The 15,024-nt window shown below is 47.9% G+C and overlaps 2 protein-coding genes across 5 annotated transcripts in view; one reads left to right on the top strand and one right to left on the bottom strand.

The window, feature by feature from the left end:
* Nucleotides 1-15,024, bottom strand: part of LOC115369788 (NACHT, LRR and PYD domains-containing protein 12-like) — a 322,926-nt gene that overhangs the window by 43,741 nt on the left and 264,161 nt on the right. The window lies entirely within an intron of this gene.
* Nucleotides 1-15,024, top strand: part of dgkd (diacylglycerol kinase delta) — a 46,242-nt gene that overhangs the window by 20,669 nt on the left and 10,549 nt on the right. For all 4 annotated transcript variants that reach the window (XM_030066536.1, XM_030066537.1, XM_030066539.1 and 1 more), the window contains exons 8-22: nucleotides 310-412; nucleotides 5,223-5,385; nucleotides 5,646-5,754; nucleotides 6,364-6,503; nucleotides 7,474-7,558; nucleotides 7,742-7,836; nucleotides 8,010-8,109; nucleotides 9,301-9,598; nucleotides 9,768-9,944; nucleotides 10,905-11,033; nucleotides 11,152-11,248; nucleotides 12,636-12,746; nucleotides 12,893-12,989; nucleotides 13,489-13,596; nucleotides 13,837-13,950. In XM_030066536.1, the coding sequence (XP_029922396.1) occupies nucleotides 310-412; nucleotides 5,223-5,385; nucleotides 5,646-5,754; nucleotides 6,364-6,503; nucleotides 7,474-7,558; nucleotides 7,742-7,836; nucleotides 8,010-8,109; nucleotides 9,301-9,598; nucleotides 9,768-9,944; nucleotides 10,905-11,033; nucleotides 11,152-11,248; nucleotides 12,636-12,746; nucleotides 12,893-12,989; nucleotides 13,489-13,596; nucleotides 13,837-13,950 (1,926 nt within the window). The remainder of the gene's footprint in view (nucleotides 1-309; nucleotides 413-5,222; nucleotides 5,386-5,645; nucleotides 5,755-6,363; nucleotides 6,504-7,473; nucleotides 7,559-7,741; nucleotides 7,837-8,009; nucleotides 8,110-9,300; nucleotides 9,599-9,767; nucleotides 9,945-10,904; nucleotides 11,034-11,151; nucleotides 11,249-12,635; nucleotides 12,747-12,892; nucleotides 12,990-13,488; nucleotides 13,597-13,836; nucleotides 13,951-15,024) is intronic.

Consider the following 15,024-nt stretch of genomic DNA (forward strand, 5'->3'; position numbering starts at 1 on the left):
CACCTGCACACTCAGATTAAAGGGCAGTGCCACCTGCTTTTAGCCTCATTCTGAGAGAGGACAGGACTGTGTGTGTGTGTGTGTGTGTGTGTGTGTGTGTGTGTGTTAACCCCTCGCTCGTGTTTCGGGCTTTGTGTGTGTGTGTGTGTGTGTGTGTGTGTGTGTTAACCCCTCGCTGCTCGGGACCGTGTTTTGGGCTGTGTGTGTGTGTGTGTGTGTGTGTGTGTGTGTGTGTGTGTGTGTGTGTGTGTGTGTGTGTGTGTGTGTGTTAACCCCTCGCTCGTGTTTCGGGCTGTGTGTGTCCTGCAGGTGCACTCGGGCTGTAAGGAGCAGCTGTCCTCTAAGTGTCCTCTGGGGCAGTGCAAAGTGTCTGTGATCCCGCCCACCGCGCTCAACAGCATCGACTCCGACGGTCAGATTTAAACCTCACCCTGTCACCCTGTCACCCTGTCACTCTCTCACCCTGTCACCCTGTCACTCTCTCACCCTGTCACCCTGTCACTCTCTCACCCTGTCACTCTCTCACCCTCTCACTCTCTCACCCTCTCACTCTCTCACCCTCTCACCCTGTCACTCTTTCACTCTTTCACTCTTTCATCTGCTCTGTAGACAGTTTGTCTTGTTCTGCAGGGTTAGGGTTCTATAGGTTGTGACTGTGTTCTGTAGGTTGTGACTGTGTTCTGTGTGTTGTGACTGTGTTCTGTAGGTTGTGACTGTGTTCTGTAGGTTGTGACTGTGTTCTATAGGTTGTGACTGTGTTCTGCGTGTTGTGACTGTGTTCTATAGGTTGTGACTGTGTTCTGTAGGTTGTGACTGTGTTCTGTAGGTTGTGACTGTGTTCTGTGTGTTGTGACTGTGTTCTATAGGTTGTGACTGTGTTCTGTGTGTTGTGACTGTGTTCTGTGTGTTGTGACTGTGTTCTATAGGTTGTGATTGTGTTCTGTAGGTTGTGACTGTGTTCTGCGTGTTGTGACTGTGTTCTATAGGTTGTGATTGTGTTCTGTAGGTTGTGACTGTGTTCTGTAGGTTGTGACTGTGTTCTGTAGGTTGTGACTGTGTTCTGCGTGTTGTGATTGTGTTCTGTAGGTTGTGACTGTGTTCTGCGTGTTGTGATTGTGTTCTGTAGGTTGTGACTGTGTTCTATAGGTTGTGATTGTGTTCTGTAGGTTGTGACTGTGTTCTGTAGGTTGTGACTGTGTTCTGTAGGTTGTGACTGTGTTCTGCGTGTTGTGATTGTGTTCTGTAGGTTGTGACTGTGTTCTATAGGTTGTGATTGTGTTCTGTAGGTTGTGACTGTGTTCTGCGTGTTGTGACTGTGTTCTATAGGTTGTGATTGTGTTCTGTAGGTTGTGACTGTGTTCTGTAGGTTGTGACTGTGTTCTGTAGGTTGTGACTGTGTTCTATAGGTTGTGACTGTGTTCTGTAGGTTGTGACTGTGTTCTGTAGGTTGTGACTGTGTTCTATAGGTTGTGACTGTGTTCTGCGTGTTGTGACTGTGTTCTATAGGTTGTGACTGTGTTCTGTAGGTTGTGACTGTGTTCTGTAGGTTGTGACTGTGTTCTGTGTGTTGTGACTGTGTTCTGTAGGTTGTGACTGTGTTCTATAGGTTGTGATTGTGTTCTGTAGGTTGTGACTGTGTTCTGTAGGTTGTGACTGTGTTCTGTAGGTTGTGACTGTGTTCTGCGTGTTGTGATTGTGTTCTGTAGGTTGTGATTGTGTTCTGTAGGTTGTGACTGTGTTCTGTAGGTTGTGACTGTGTTCTGCGTGTTGTGATTGTGTTCTGTAGGTTGTGACTGTGTTCTGCGTGTTGTGATTGTGTTCTGTAGGTTGTGACTGTGTTCTATAGGTTGTGATTGTGTTCTGTAGGTTGTGACTGTGTTCTGTAGGTTGTGACTGTGTTCTGTAGGTTGTGACTGTGTTCTGTAGGTTGTGACTGTGTTCTATAGGTTGTGATTGTGTTCTGTAGGTTGTGACTGTGTTCTGTAGGTTGTGACTGTGTTCTGTAGGTTGTGACTGTGTTCTGTAGGTTGTGACTGTGTTCTGTGTGTTGTGACTGTGTTCTGTAGGTTGTGACTGTGTTCTATAGGTTGTGACTGTGTTCTATAGGTTGTGACTGTGTTCTGCGTGTTGTGACTGTGTTCTGTAGGTTGTGACTGTGTTCTGTAGGTTGTGACTGTGTTCTGTAGGTTGTGACTGTGTTCTGCGTGTTGTGACTGTGTTCTGTAGGTTGTGACTGTGTTCTGTAGGTTGTGACTGTGTTCTGCGTGTTGTGATTGTGTTCTGTAGGTTGTGACTGTGTTCTGCGTGTTGTGACTGTGTTCTGCGTGTTGTGACTGTGTTCTGCGTATTGTGACTGTGTTCTGTAGGTTGTGACTGTGTTCTGCGTGTTGTGACTGTGTTCTGTAGGTTGTGACTGTGTTCTGCATGTTGTGATTGTGTTCTGCATGTTGTGACTGTGTTCTGCGTGTTGTGACTGTGTTCTGCGTGTTCTGATTGTGTTCTGCGTGTTGTGATTGTGTTCTGCGTGTTGTGATTGTGTTCTGTAGGTTGTGACTGTGTTCTGTAGGTTGTGACTGTGTTCTGTAGGTTGTGACTGTGTTCTGTAGGTTGTGACTGTGTTCTGTAGGTTGTGACTGTGTTCTGTAGGTTGTGACTGTGTTCTGTAGGTTGTGACTGTGTTCTATAGGTTGTGACTGTGTTCTATAGGTTGTGACTGTGTTCTGTAGGTTGTGACTGTGTTCTGTAGGTTGTGACTGTGTTCTGTGTGTTGTGACTGTGTTCTATAGGTTGTGATTGTGTTCTGTAGGTTGTGACTGTGTTCTGCGTGTTGTGACTGTGTTCTATAGGTTGTGATTGTGTTCTGTAGGTTGTGACTGTGTTCTGTAGGTTGTGACTATGTTCTGTAGGTTGTGACTGTGTTCTGCGTGTTGTGATTGTGTTCTGTAGGTTGTGACTGTGTTCTGCGTGTTGTGATTGTGTTCTGTAGGTTGTGACTGTGTTCTATAGGTTGTGATTGTGTTCTGTAGGTTGTGACTGTGTTCTGTAGGTTGTGACTGTGTTCTGTAGGTTGTGACTGTGTTCTGTAGGTTGTGACTGTGTTCTGCGTGTTGTGATTGTGTTCTGTAGGTTGTGACTGTGTTCTATAGGTTGTGATTGTGTTCTGTAGGTTGTGACTGTGTTCTGCGTGTTGTGACTGTGTTCTATAGGTTGTGATTGTGTTCTGTAGGTTGTGACTGTGTTCTGTAGGTTGTGACTGTGTTCTGCGTGTTGTGACTGTGTTCTGCGTGTTGTGACTGTGTTCTGTAGGTTGTGACTGTGTTCTGTGTGTTGTGACTGTGTTCTGTAGGTTGTGACTGTGTTCTATAGGTTGTGACTGTGTTCTATAGGTTGTGACTGTGTTCTGCGTGTTGTGACTGTGTTCTGTAGGTTGTGACTGTGTTCTGTAGGTTGTGACTGTGTTCTGTAGGTTGTGACTGTGTTCTGTAGGTTGTGACTGTGTTCTGCGTGTTGTGACTGTGTTCTGCGTATTGTGACTGTGTTCTGTAGGTTGTGACTGTGTTCTGCGTGTTGTGACTGTGTTCTGTAGGTTGTGACTGTGTTCTGCATGTTGTGATTGTGTTCTGCGTGTTGTGACTGTGTTCTGCGTGTTGTGATTGTGTTCTGCGTGTTGTGATTGTGTTCTGTAGGTTGTGACTGTGTTCTGTAGGTTGTGACTGTGTTATGCGTGTTGTGATTGTGTTCTGCGTGTTGTGATTGTGTTCTGTAGGTTGTGACTGTGTTCTGTAGGTTGTGACTGTGTTCTGTAGGTTGTGACTGTGTTCTGTAGGTTGTGATTGTGTTCTGTAGGTTGTGACTGTGTTCTGTAGGTTGTGACTGTGTTCTGTAGGTTGTGACTGTGTTCTGTAGGTTGTGACTGTTCTGCGTGTTGTGATTGTGTTCTGTAGGTTGTGACTGTGTTCTGTAGGTTGTGACTGTGTTCTGTAGGTTGTGACTGTGTTCTGCGTGTTGTGATTGTGTTCTGTAGGTTGTGACTGTTCTGTAGGTTGTGACTGTGTTCTGTAGGTTGTGACTGTGTTCTGCGTGTTGTGATTGTGTTCTGCGTGTTGTGAGTGTGTTCTGCGTGTTGTGATTGTGTTCTGCGTGTTGTGAGTGTGTTCTGCGTGTTGTGAGTGTGTTCTGCGTGTTGTGATTGTGTTCTGCGTGTTGTGATTGTGTTCTGTAGGTTGTGATTGTGTTCTGTAGGTTGTGACTGTGTTCTGTAGGTTGTGACTGTGTTCTGTAGGTTGTGACTGTGTTCTGCGTGTTGTGAGTGTGTTCTGCGTGTTGTGAGTGTGTTCTGCGTGTTGTGATTGTGTTCTGCGTGTTGTGATTGTGTTCTGCGTGTTGTGAGTGTGTTCTGCGTGTTGTGATTGTGTTCTGTAGGTTGTTACTGTGTTCTGTAGGTTGTGACTGTGTTCTGCGTGTTGTGAGTGTGTTCTATAGGTTGTGACTGTTCTGTAGGTTGTGACTGTGTTCTGTAGGTTGTGACTGTGTTCTGTAGGTTGTGATTGTGTTCTGTAGGTTGTGACGGTGTTCTGTAGGTTGTGACTGTGTTCTGTAGGTTGTGACTGTGTTCTGTAGGTTGTGACTGTGTTCTGTAGGTTGTGACTGTGTTCTGCGTGTTGTGATTGTGTTCTGTAGGTTGTGACTGTGTTCTGTAGGTTGTGACTGTGTTCTGCGTGTTGTGATTGTGTTCTGTAGGTTGTGATTGTGTTCTGTAGGTTGTGACTGTGTTCTGTAGGTTGTGACTGTGTTCTGTAGGTTGTGACTGTGTTCTGTAGGTTGTGACTGTGTTCTGTAGGTTGTGACTGTGTTCTGCGTGTTGTGAGTGTGTTCTGCGTGTTGTGATTGTGTTCTGCGTGTTGTGATTGTGTTCTGCGTGTTGTGATTGTGTTCTGCGTGTTGTGAGTGTGTTCTGCGTGTTGTGATTGTGTTCTGCGTGTTGTGAGTGTGTTCTGCGTGTTGTGACTGTGTTCTGCGTGTTGTGAGTGTGTTCTGCGTGTTGTGACTGTGTTCTGTAGGTTGTGATTGTGTTCTATAGGTTGTGACTGTTCTGGAGGTTGTGACTGTGTTCTGTTGGTTGTGACTGTGTTCTGTAGGTTGTGACTGTGTTCTGCGTGTTGTTCTGCGTATTCTTACTGTGTTCTGCGTCTTGTGACTGTGTTCTGCGTGTTGTTCTGCAGGGTTCTGGAAGGCGTCCTGCCCCCCCTCCTGCACCAGTCCCCTGCTGGTGTTTGTTAATTCTAAAAGTGGAGACAATCAGGGAGTGAAGTTCCTGCGACGCTTCAAGCAGCTGCTGAACCCGGCGCAGGTGTTCGACCTGATGAACGGAGGGCCACACCTGGGGTGAGGGACGGAGAGTGTGTGTGTGTGTGTGTGTGTGTGAGCGTGTGTGTGTGTGTGTGTGTGTGAGTGTGAGTGTGAGTGTGTGTGTGTGTGAATTAGTTTATGTGCAAACACATACAAGGCTGATAGAGATAGCATGACATCTCGCTCCCTCCCTCTCTCTCTCGCTCCCTCCCTCCCTCTCTCTCTCTCTCTCTCTCTCTCTCTCTCTCTCCCTCTCTCTCTCTCTCTCTCTCTCTCTCTCTCTCTCTCTCTCTCAGTCTGCGGTTGTTCCAGAAGTTTGATACCTTCAGGATCCTGGTGTGTGGAGGAGACGGCAGCGTCGGCTGGGTTCTGTCTGAGATCGACACGCTCACCCTGCACAAACAGGTGTGTGTGTGTGTGTGTGTGTGTGTGTGTGTGTGTGTGTGTGTGCTCAGCCTCTGTGATGTGATGTGAAGTCAGTTAAGCCCCGCTCTGACTCTCTGCTGGATCAGCATCGCCCCCTGCTGCGCTGGAAGGGAACTGCATCACAGCTCTCCTCCCTGATGAGCTTCTCTCTCATGATGTTTTTCTCCTGTAACTTTGATTTTAACGCTCAGCCGTCGGCCTTTCCTTCCTCTCTGCTCAGACAAACATCTTAACTGCCTTCTGTGTCGATTATGAGCGGAAACTTGAGACAAAGGCTCAGATTACAGCAGCAGAAAGGAACATCCCACTCTGGTCATGATGCCCAACTCTCTCTTTCTTTCTCTCTTTCTCTCTCTCTGTTAATGTTTATGCAACATGAATGGGGGTTAAAGTCACATTCTAGTTGAGGGGTTTTTAAAGTTTTTCATGTTCTGGCTCCTTCTTCTTTTTTTTTTTCACAAACAAAGCGAAAACATAAAGCACTTCACTGTGTGGCAGTAAAGGGTGGGTTCAGGCTGGGAGTGTGTGTGTGTGCTGAAGTGAGCTGAAGTGTGAACAGTGTGTGTGTGTGTGTGTGTGTCGCTGCAGTGCCAGCTGGGCGTGCTGCCGCTGGGCACGGGGAACGACCTGGCCCGCGTGCTGGGCTGGGGCTCGGCCTGCGACGACGACACGCAGCTGCCTCAGATCCTGGAGAAACTGGAGCGAGCCAGCACCAAGATGCTGGACAGGTAACCTCTCACCAAATGTCTGTGCTCACTGTTCTAATCAAGTCCATCAAAGCAGCTTTACAAGAACTAGAAACTCAAACGAAGCTCTAAAACTAGAGGAAATACTTTCAAACTATTCTTCAAAAAACACATTTATTGTAGTGTCAACAAAAAACAAAGCAAGATATGGCATCAAATAGTGACATACAGTATATGTTTGAGCTGTACACTGTCCCTTTTAGATCAAATAAGAAAATTAAATGAAACTATGCCACAAAATAATGCAACTGAAAATGCAAAAAAAAAAAATAGATATCTATCAAGAGACAAACTCAAAATATCAGTAAAATATGAACTATTTCTGACATTAATATCCTGACAGACTTTTTGAAAGAATAAAAAGCTCAGTATCTGCTCCTCCTGTGGTCTGTCCTCTCTCTCCCTCACTGTCTCATTAGCTGTTAGCTTAAACAGAGAGCTGAAAGAGGCAGGTTTTGGACCAAGCAGGGAAAATATTGGTTTTCATATTCCAGCCTTGTGCTTGGTGAACAGGTGCTGTGATAAATGACTCACTGGCTTTCACCTGAGGAGGTTTTCATCAGGCTGCTGCCTCTCAGGCTGACGGACTGACTGAAAGTTGGGGGGGGACTAAGCCTAAAAGATTTCAGATGACTAAAATATGGCTAAAAGTAAAGTGTGTGTTGTTCAAAAGACTGAGACTAATGAGCACTGAGCCTCGTGCCTTTAATAAAAAGAGACTCACCGAGGACGCTCACACTGTCTTACTTTTCTGTTCATATCAATATAAATTTAATACTTTGGAGTTTTTTGGGCTGTCGGTTATTTTCTTTTCATTTTATACAGTGATTGATTGATTGATTGATTGATTGATTGATTGGTGATAGATGTGCTGAGCTCACTGCAGCCCTGCAGGTCAGCTGATGTCAGAGCAGGTTTTCCCTCCTGAGGTAACTCCTCTCTCCTCCTGCAGATGGAGTATTATGGTTTACGAGACCAAGTTTCCACGGCAACACTCCGCCTCCACCGTCACCGAGGACTGCAGCGAGGACTCTGAGGTAACAGGAAGTGACATCATTTCCCCTTTCCCCCCGCCGGCTGGTAGCCGGTAAATCTCCATCCTCTCTGTTACTGATGTAGGATGATGAGTGATCCCCGACAGGTCTGTGTGTGTGACGCCAACACACACCTGGCTCTGAACGTGTGTGTGTGTGTGTGTGTGTGTGTGTGTGTGTCTGCAGGTGCAGCAGATTCTCACCTATGAAGACTCAGTGGCTGCTCACCTGTCCAAGATCCTGACCTCAGACCAGCACTCTGTCGTCATCTCCTCCGCCAAGTGCGCCTCTTTACCTGTCTGTCTGTTTGTCTGTCTGTCTGTCTGTCTGCCTGTTTATTTGGTTCTAGTCTCAGTCTGTTAGATATTAGGAGGTTAGACGGGCACCATGATGGCAAATGGATAGGTCCTTATTTTGTGTGTGTGTGTGTGTGTGTGTGTGTGTGTGTGTGCAGGGTTCTGTGTGAGACGGTGAAGGACTTTGTGGCTCGCGTTGGAAAAGCCTACGAGAAAACCACCGAGAGCTCGGAGGAGTCAGAGGCCATGGCCAAAAAGGTACACAGCCCTCACAGATTACATCAGATTACATCAGACTACATCAGACTACATCAGATTACATCAGACTACATCAGACTACATCAGATTACATCAAACTACATCAGATTACATCAAACTACATCAGACTACATCAGATTACATCAAACTACATCAGATTACATCAAACTACATCAGATTACATCAGACTACATCAGACTACATCAGATTACATCAGACTACATCAGATTACATCAGACTACATCAGACTACATCAGATTACTTCAGACTGCATCATATTACATCAGACTACATCAGATTACATCAGACTACATCAGACTACATCAGATTACATCAGATTACAGACTGACAGACAGATGTAGTGTCAGGAAGGTGGTTACTGGTTACTCTGTAAAAATGTCAGAAATAATGTTAATATTTTAATGACTTCACCAAGGCGTGTGGGCGGGGCAGAGAGTTCAGAAGGAGTGTGGGCGGGGCCTGGAGTTTAGAAGGCGTGTGGGCGGGGCAGAGAGTTCAGAAGGAGTGTGGGCGGGGCCTGGAGTTCTGAAGGTGTGTGGGCGGGGCAAAGAGTTCAGAAGGCATGTTGGAGGGGCAAAGAGTTCAGACGGAGTGTGGGCGGGGCCTAGAGTTCAGAAGGAGTGTGGGCGGGGCCTGGAGTTCAGAAGGCGTGTGGGCGGGGCAGAGAGTTCAGAAGGAGTGTGGGCGGGGCAGAGAGTTCAGAAGGAGTGTGGGCGGGGCCTGGAGTTCAGAAGGAGTGTGGGCGGGGCCTGCAGTTCAGAAGGCGTGTCGGCAGGGCAGAAAATTCAGAAGGCGTGTGGGCGGGGCCTACACTTCAGAAGCCATGTGGGCGGGGCCTACACTTCAGAAGGCGTGTGGGCGGGGCCTAGAGTTCAGAAGGCGTGTGGGCGGGGCAAAGAGTTCAGAAGCCGTGTGGGCGGGGCCTACACTTCAGAAGCCGTGTGGGCGGGGCCTACACTTCAGAAGGCGTGTGGGCGGGGCCTAGAGTTCAGAAGGCGTGTGGGCGGGGCAAAGAGTTCAGAAGCCGTGTGGGCGGGGCCTACACTTCAGAAGGCGTGTGGGCGGGGCCTAGAGTTCAGAAGGGGTGTGGGCGGGGCCTAGCGTTCAGAAGGCGTGTGGGCGGGGCCTAGCGTCCCGTGCGTGTGCTCACTGTGTGTGCGTGCTGGTCAGTGCGGCGTCCTGAAGGAGAAGCTGGACTCTCTGCTGAAGACGCTGAACGAGGAGGCGGCGGCCTCCACCGCGCTGCCCCCGGCCCCGCCCCCCACCATCGCCGAGGAGCAGGAGGAGGGCGAGGGAGTCGTGTTGCCGTCTCCTCTCCAGGCCCCGCCCACCTCCGCCTCCTGCTCCCCCCGCACCACCACCTCCTCCTCGGCGGCGGCGGCCATCTTTAAGCCGCGGGAGCAGCTGATGCTGCGAGCCAACAGCCTGAAGAAAGCCATCCGGCAGATTATAGAGCACACAGAGAAAGGTGAGACGCTCACTGCATCATCCCAAAAGGTTAACACAGATTAACACAGATTAACAGATTAACACAAACACAAAACAGTAAGTAATTAATAAGTAAATAAGTCAATAAATAAAATGGATTTCATTATGACAGTATTCATATTCACACTGTCTCTCTCTCTCTCTCCCAGCGGTGGACGAGCAGAACGCCCAGACGCAGGAGGTGTTTGCTCTGCGAGGAGCGGCGGAGGAGGAGGAGGTGGAGGAGGTGGCGGTGGTGGAGGAGGAGGAAGAGGAGGAGGAGGAAGAGGAGGACAAAGTGTCAGTGCAGTCGTCGTACAGCTCGAGGACCCGCAGCGCACGCAGAGGTCCGTCCCACCTCTCCCTCTCTGATGGGATTATTTCAGTGATGAACATATGAAAGCTGGGAAGCTGCAGATTACAGTGTCAGGTTATTCTAGTCATAAATCTGGAATAAACACCGTGTGTGTTTTGTGTCGAGTGTATTAGGACTTAGAAAATATTCTGATTTGTGATTTGGTGTAAATTTAACCATTTTTGACCACTGGAGAATTAAAAAGTTCACAACGGTCAAAAATCCTCCAAAATCCCACATTAGGACACCAAGACCTTGAGAAACGCCACAGAATTTTTTATTTATTTATTTATTTCATTTTATTTTATTTTATTTTATTTATTTGCACAATAAAAGCAAAACATCAGAACAAAAATGACATAGCAAAAGATTGTGCAGGTGAGATACAGAAACCCCCTGGAGGCTTATAGGAGAATCCCACCTCAAAATTTCATGACAAAAAAAAAAAAAAAAAAAACTTTGTCAAAAAATGTCAACAAACCAACAAAAAAGAGCAGATATACATTAAATCAATGCAGTAAATGTGTGAGTGTGTGTACGTGTGAGTGTACATGTTTATGCAGGAGTGTGTGTACGAGTGTGTGCACGCATTTCAGGCTTTGATATTGACATTTACAGATTTCTGTAAGAACTGTATTTCCCTGTGACTGGATGTTGAGCGTTGTATCGTGTAAATGTGTCAGAAACTGGCCCTCCCTGTCAGTCCAGCTGGAGAAGCAGAGCTCCTCTGAACGGCCTCGCTCTCTAGTTTGTGTCTGTGAAGTTTGATGAGGCTGTGATTCTCCTAGAGGTCACTAGAGGTCATTTTCTCCAGCGACGTCCAGTTGGACAAAAGTCTCTGTCTGCAGTGAAATGGTTTATGGTCGATGGACTCTCATGCCCAGCATCAGTAAGACAGCTGAGCTCAACATGTGACCTGTCTGTCTGTCTGTCTGTCTGTCTGTCTCCACAGTCAGTAAGACACCCTGTGAGAAGCTGATCAGCAAGGGCAGCCTGTCGTTGGGCAGCTCCGCGTCACTTCCTGTCCAGACAGGAAGTCGGGACAACATGCCCATGCTGAACACAAAGATCCTCTATCCTGGTAAGAGCTGTGTCTCCACAAACAACCTGAGTCGGTCGTCTTTGTAGTGACTTATAATGTGTCTTATTTTGTGATTTGGTGTGTGTGTGTGTGTGTGTGTGTGTGTGTGTGTGCGCAGGCTTCAGGGCTGGTATCTCTGGCTCTCTGTCCAGCAGCTCTGTGATCAGTCGCCTGCTGGTGAACGCCGACCCGTTCAGCTGTGATCCTGACAACATGTGAGACTCTGCTTTTTCTTCCTTCCTCCACTTTCTCAGTGGTTAGCATTTCCTGTTTATAGTTTTTATTCTCACTTCAGTTCAACTAAAATATTTTGTTCCCAGCTGTTTTTAGTTGTTTAGTTGTGGTGATGTGGTGATGTGTAGATGTTGTGGTCAAGAGCAGAAGAGTTTCCTTCCGAGTGGAAACGAGTAGAAACCTTCAGTCCACCTGTTGATGCTGCGTCCTCATATCGTCATGCCTTGCAGCCTGACATGTTCCCAACATGTTCCTGATATGTTCCTGACATGTTCCTGATCTGATCCTGACATGTTCCCGACATGTTCCTGACGTGTTCCTGATCTGTTCCTGACATGTTCCTGACATGTTCCTGACATGTTCCTGACATGTTCCCGACATGTTCCTGACATGTTCCCGACATGTTCCTGACGTGTTCCTGACATGTTCCTGACATGTTCCTGACATGTTCCTGACATGTTCCTGACATGTTCCCGACATGTTCCCGACATGTTCCCGACATGTTCCTGATATGTTCCTGACATGTTCCTGACCTGTTCCTGACCTGTTCCTGACATGTTCCTGACATGTTCCTGACATGTTCCTGATCTGATCCTGACATGTTCCTGATATGTTCCTGACATGTTCCTGATCTGATCCTGACATGTTCCTGACATGTTCCTGATCTGATCCTGACATGTTCCTGATATGTTCCTGACATGTTCCTGATCTGATCCTGACATGTTCCTGACATGTTCCTGACATGTTCCTGATCTGATCCTGACCTGTTCCTGACATGTTCCTGACATGTTCCTGACCTGTTCCTGATATGTTCCTGATCTGATCCTGACATGTTCCTGACATGTTCCTGACCTGTTCCTGATATGTTCCTGATCTGATCCTGACATGTACCCAACATGTTCCTGACGTGTTCCTGACATGTTCCTGACATGTTCCTGACCTGTTCCTGACATGTTCCTGACCTGTTCCTGACCTGTTCCTGACCTGATCCTGACATGTTCCTGACGTGTTCCTGACGTGTTCCTGACGTGTTCCTGACCTGTTCCTGACCTGTTCCTGACCTGTTCCTGACATGTTCCTGATATGTTCCTGATATGTTCCTGACATGTTCCTGACATGTTCCTGATATGTTCCTGACATGTTCCTGACATGTTCCTGATATGTTCCTGACATGTTCCTGACATGTTCCTGACCTGTTCCTGACCTGTTCCTGACATGTTCCTGATATGTTCCTGATATGTTCCTGACATGTTCCTGACATGTTCCTGATATGTTCCTGACATGTTCCTGACATGTTCCTGATATGCTCCTGATGTGTTGACACGTCTACAGCGCAGCCTCAAGGTGTGTGTGTGTGTCCTCCTGCAGGGACTGCTACACAGAGAAGTGTGTGATGAACAACTACTTCGGCATCGGCCTGGACGCCAAAATCTCCCTGGACTTCAACAACAAGAGAGACGAGCACCCCGAGAAGTGCAGGTAGAACCGAAAAGACAGAAACAATAATAAAAGAAACGATCCGTGACATCAGGGCTCCTGATAAAAACCTCACTTTTTATCAGCTCTCTGCGATATACTGATAAACTGAATGCTGTGTGTGTGTGTGTGTGTGTGTGTGTGTCCAGGAGTCGCACTAAGAACATGATGTGGTATGGAGTTCTTGGAACCAAGGAGCTGCTGCACAGAACCTATAAGAACCTGGAACAGAGGGTTCTGCTGGAGGTGAGAAGACGAAACAACCAGGAACCAGGATTATTTAGATCCAAAAATCCCTGGTTACAACAAATAAAGCAGAACAGCGCAGGGCCACGCCCCCTGACTAGTGACCAGACAGGTGACCTGCCGCCCAGGTGGGGCAGTTACCAAAGCAAATTAGCCACAAAGTGCAGAGAACATACAGGAACCTCTAAGAACATGCAAGAACGCACAGTTTCACAGGTCTTTAGAGAGCAAGAGGCAGAAGGAACCTTTCCTCTTAAAGACGTTCCTGGGACTGTGCCCAGGTGGTTTGGGTGGAAAACCACCTGTAAAGAACCAAGAACATACAAGAACTGAAAAGAACATAAGAACAATGTCTGAGGACTTTCAAGAACCTGGAACAGAGCAAGAACTTCAAAGAGTTTTTACTTAACTCTCTCTCTTTCTCTCCCTCTGTGTGTGTGTGTGTGTGTGTGTGTGTGTGTGTGTGTGTGTGTGTGTGTGTGTGCGTGTGTGTTTGCAGTGTGATGGCCGTCCCATCCCCCTCCCCAGCCTGCAGGGCATCGCTGTGTTAAACATCCCGAGCTACGCTGGAGGAACCAACTTCTGGGGAGGAACCAAGGAGGACGATGTAAGACCCTGTGTGTGTGTGTGTGTGTGTGTGTGTGTGTGCGTGTTGGCATTGTGAGGTGTCTTGTTCTTCCCTAAGGACTGCAGACTCTCTGACGGGACGTTCTGAGCGTGCTCGTACAGACGAGTGAACAGCCAAAGTCACAGTTTAAGATTCAGACGGTTTCTGATGATTTAAGACATGAACTCAGATGAATGTGTGTGTGTGTGTGTGTGTGTGTGTGTGTGTGTGCGCCTGCAGACGTTCACCGCTCCGTCGTTCGATGATAAGATCCTGGAGGTGGTGGCCGTGTTCGGCAGCATGCAGATGGCCGTGTCCAGAGTCATCAACCTGCAGCACCACCGCATCGCACAGGTCTGTCCACCTGTCCAGTCCACCTGTGCAGTCCACTGCTCCCACCGCTCCCACCGCTCCCACTGCACTCACCGCTCCCACTGCTCCCTCTGCTCCCACTGCTCCCACTGCTCCCACCGCTCCCTCTGCTCCCACCGCTCCCACCGCTCCCTCTGCTCCCACCGCTCCCACCGCTCCCACCGCTCCCACCGCTCCCACTGCTCCCTCTGCTCCCTCTGCTCCCACCGCTCCCTCTGCTCCCACTCCACCCACCGCTCCCACTGCTCCCAGTTCAGCCAGAGCCTCAGAATCTACAGGCCAACCAGAGAACCAGCTGCTCTGAGCGCAGACACACAGCTAGCTAACTGTGACGCCACATCACGTCACCATCACCAACATCATCACCAACATCACGTCACCATCACCAACATCATCACCATCACCAACATCATCACCAACATCACGTCACCATCACCAACATCATCACCATCACCAACATCATCACCAACATCACGTCACCATCACCAACACCAACATCATCACCAACATCATCACCATCACCAACATCATCACCAACATCATCACCATCACCATCACCAACACCAACATCATCACCAACATCATCACCATCACCAACATCATCACCAACATCACGTCACCATCACCAACATCATCACCAACATCACGTCACCATCACCAACATCATCACCATCACATCATCACCAACATCATCACCATCACCAACATCATCACCAACATCACGTCACCATCACCAACATCATCACCATCACATCATCACCAACATCATCACCAACATCACGTCACCATCACCAACATCATCACCAACATCACGTCACCATCACCAACATCATCACCATCACCAACATCATCACCATCACATCATCACCAACATCATCACCATCACCAACATCATCACCAACATCATCACCATCACCAACATCATCACCAACATCACGTCACCATCACCAACATCACGTCACCATCACCAACATCATCACCATCACCAACATCATCACCATCACATCATCACCAACATCATCACCAACACCAACATCATCACCATCACCAACATCA

The sequence above is a fragment of the Myripristis murdjan genome, chromosome 13 (assembly GCF_902150065.1).
Source record: "Myripristis murdjan chromosome 13, fMyrMur1.1, whole genome shotgun sequence".
Classification (NCBI taxonomy): domain Eukaryota; kingdom Metazoa; phylum Chordata; class Actinopteri; order Holocentriformes; family Holocentridae; genus Myripristis; species Myripristis murdjan.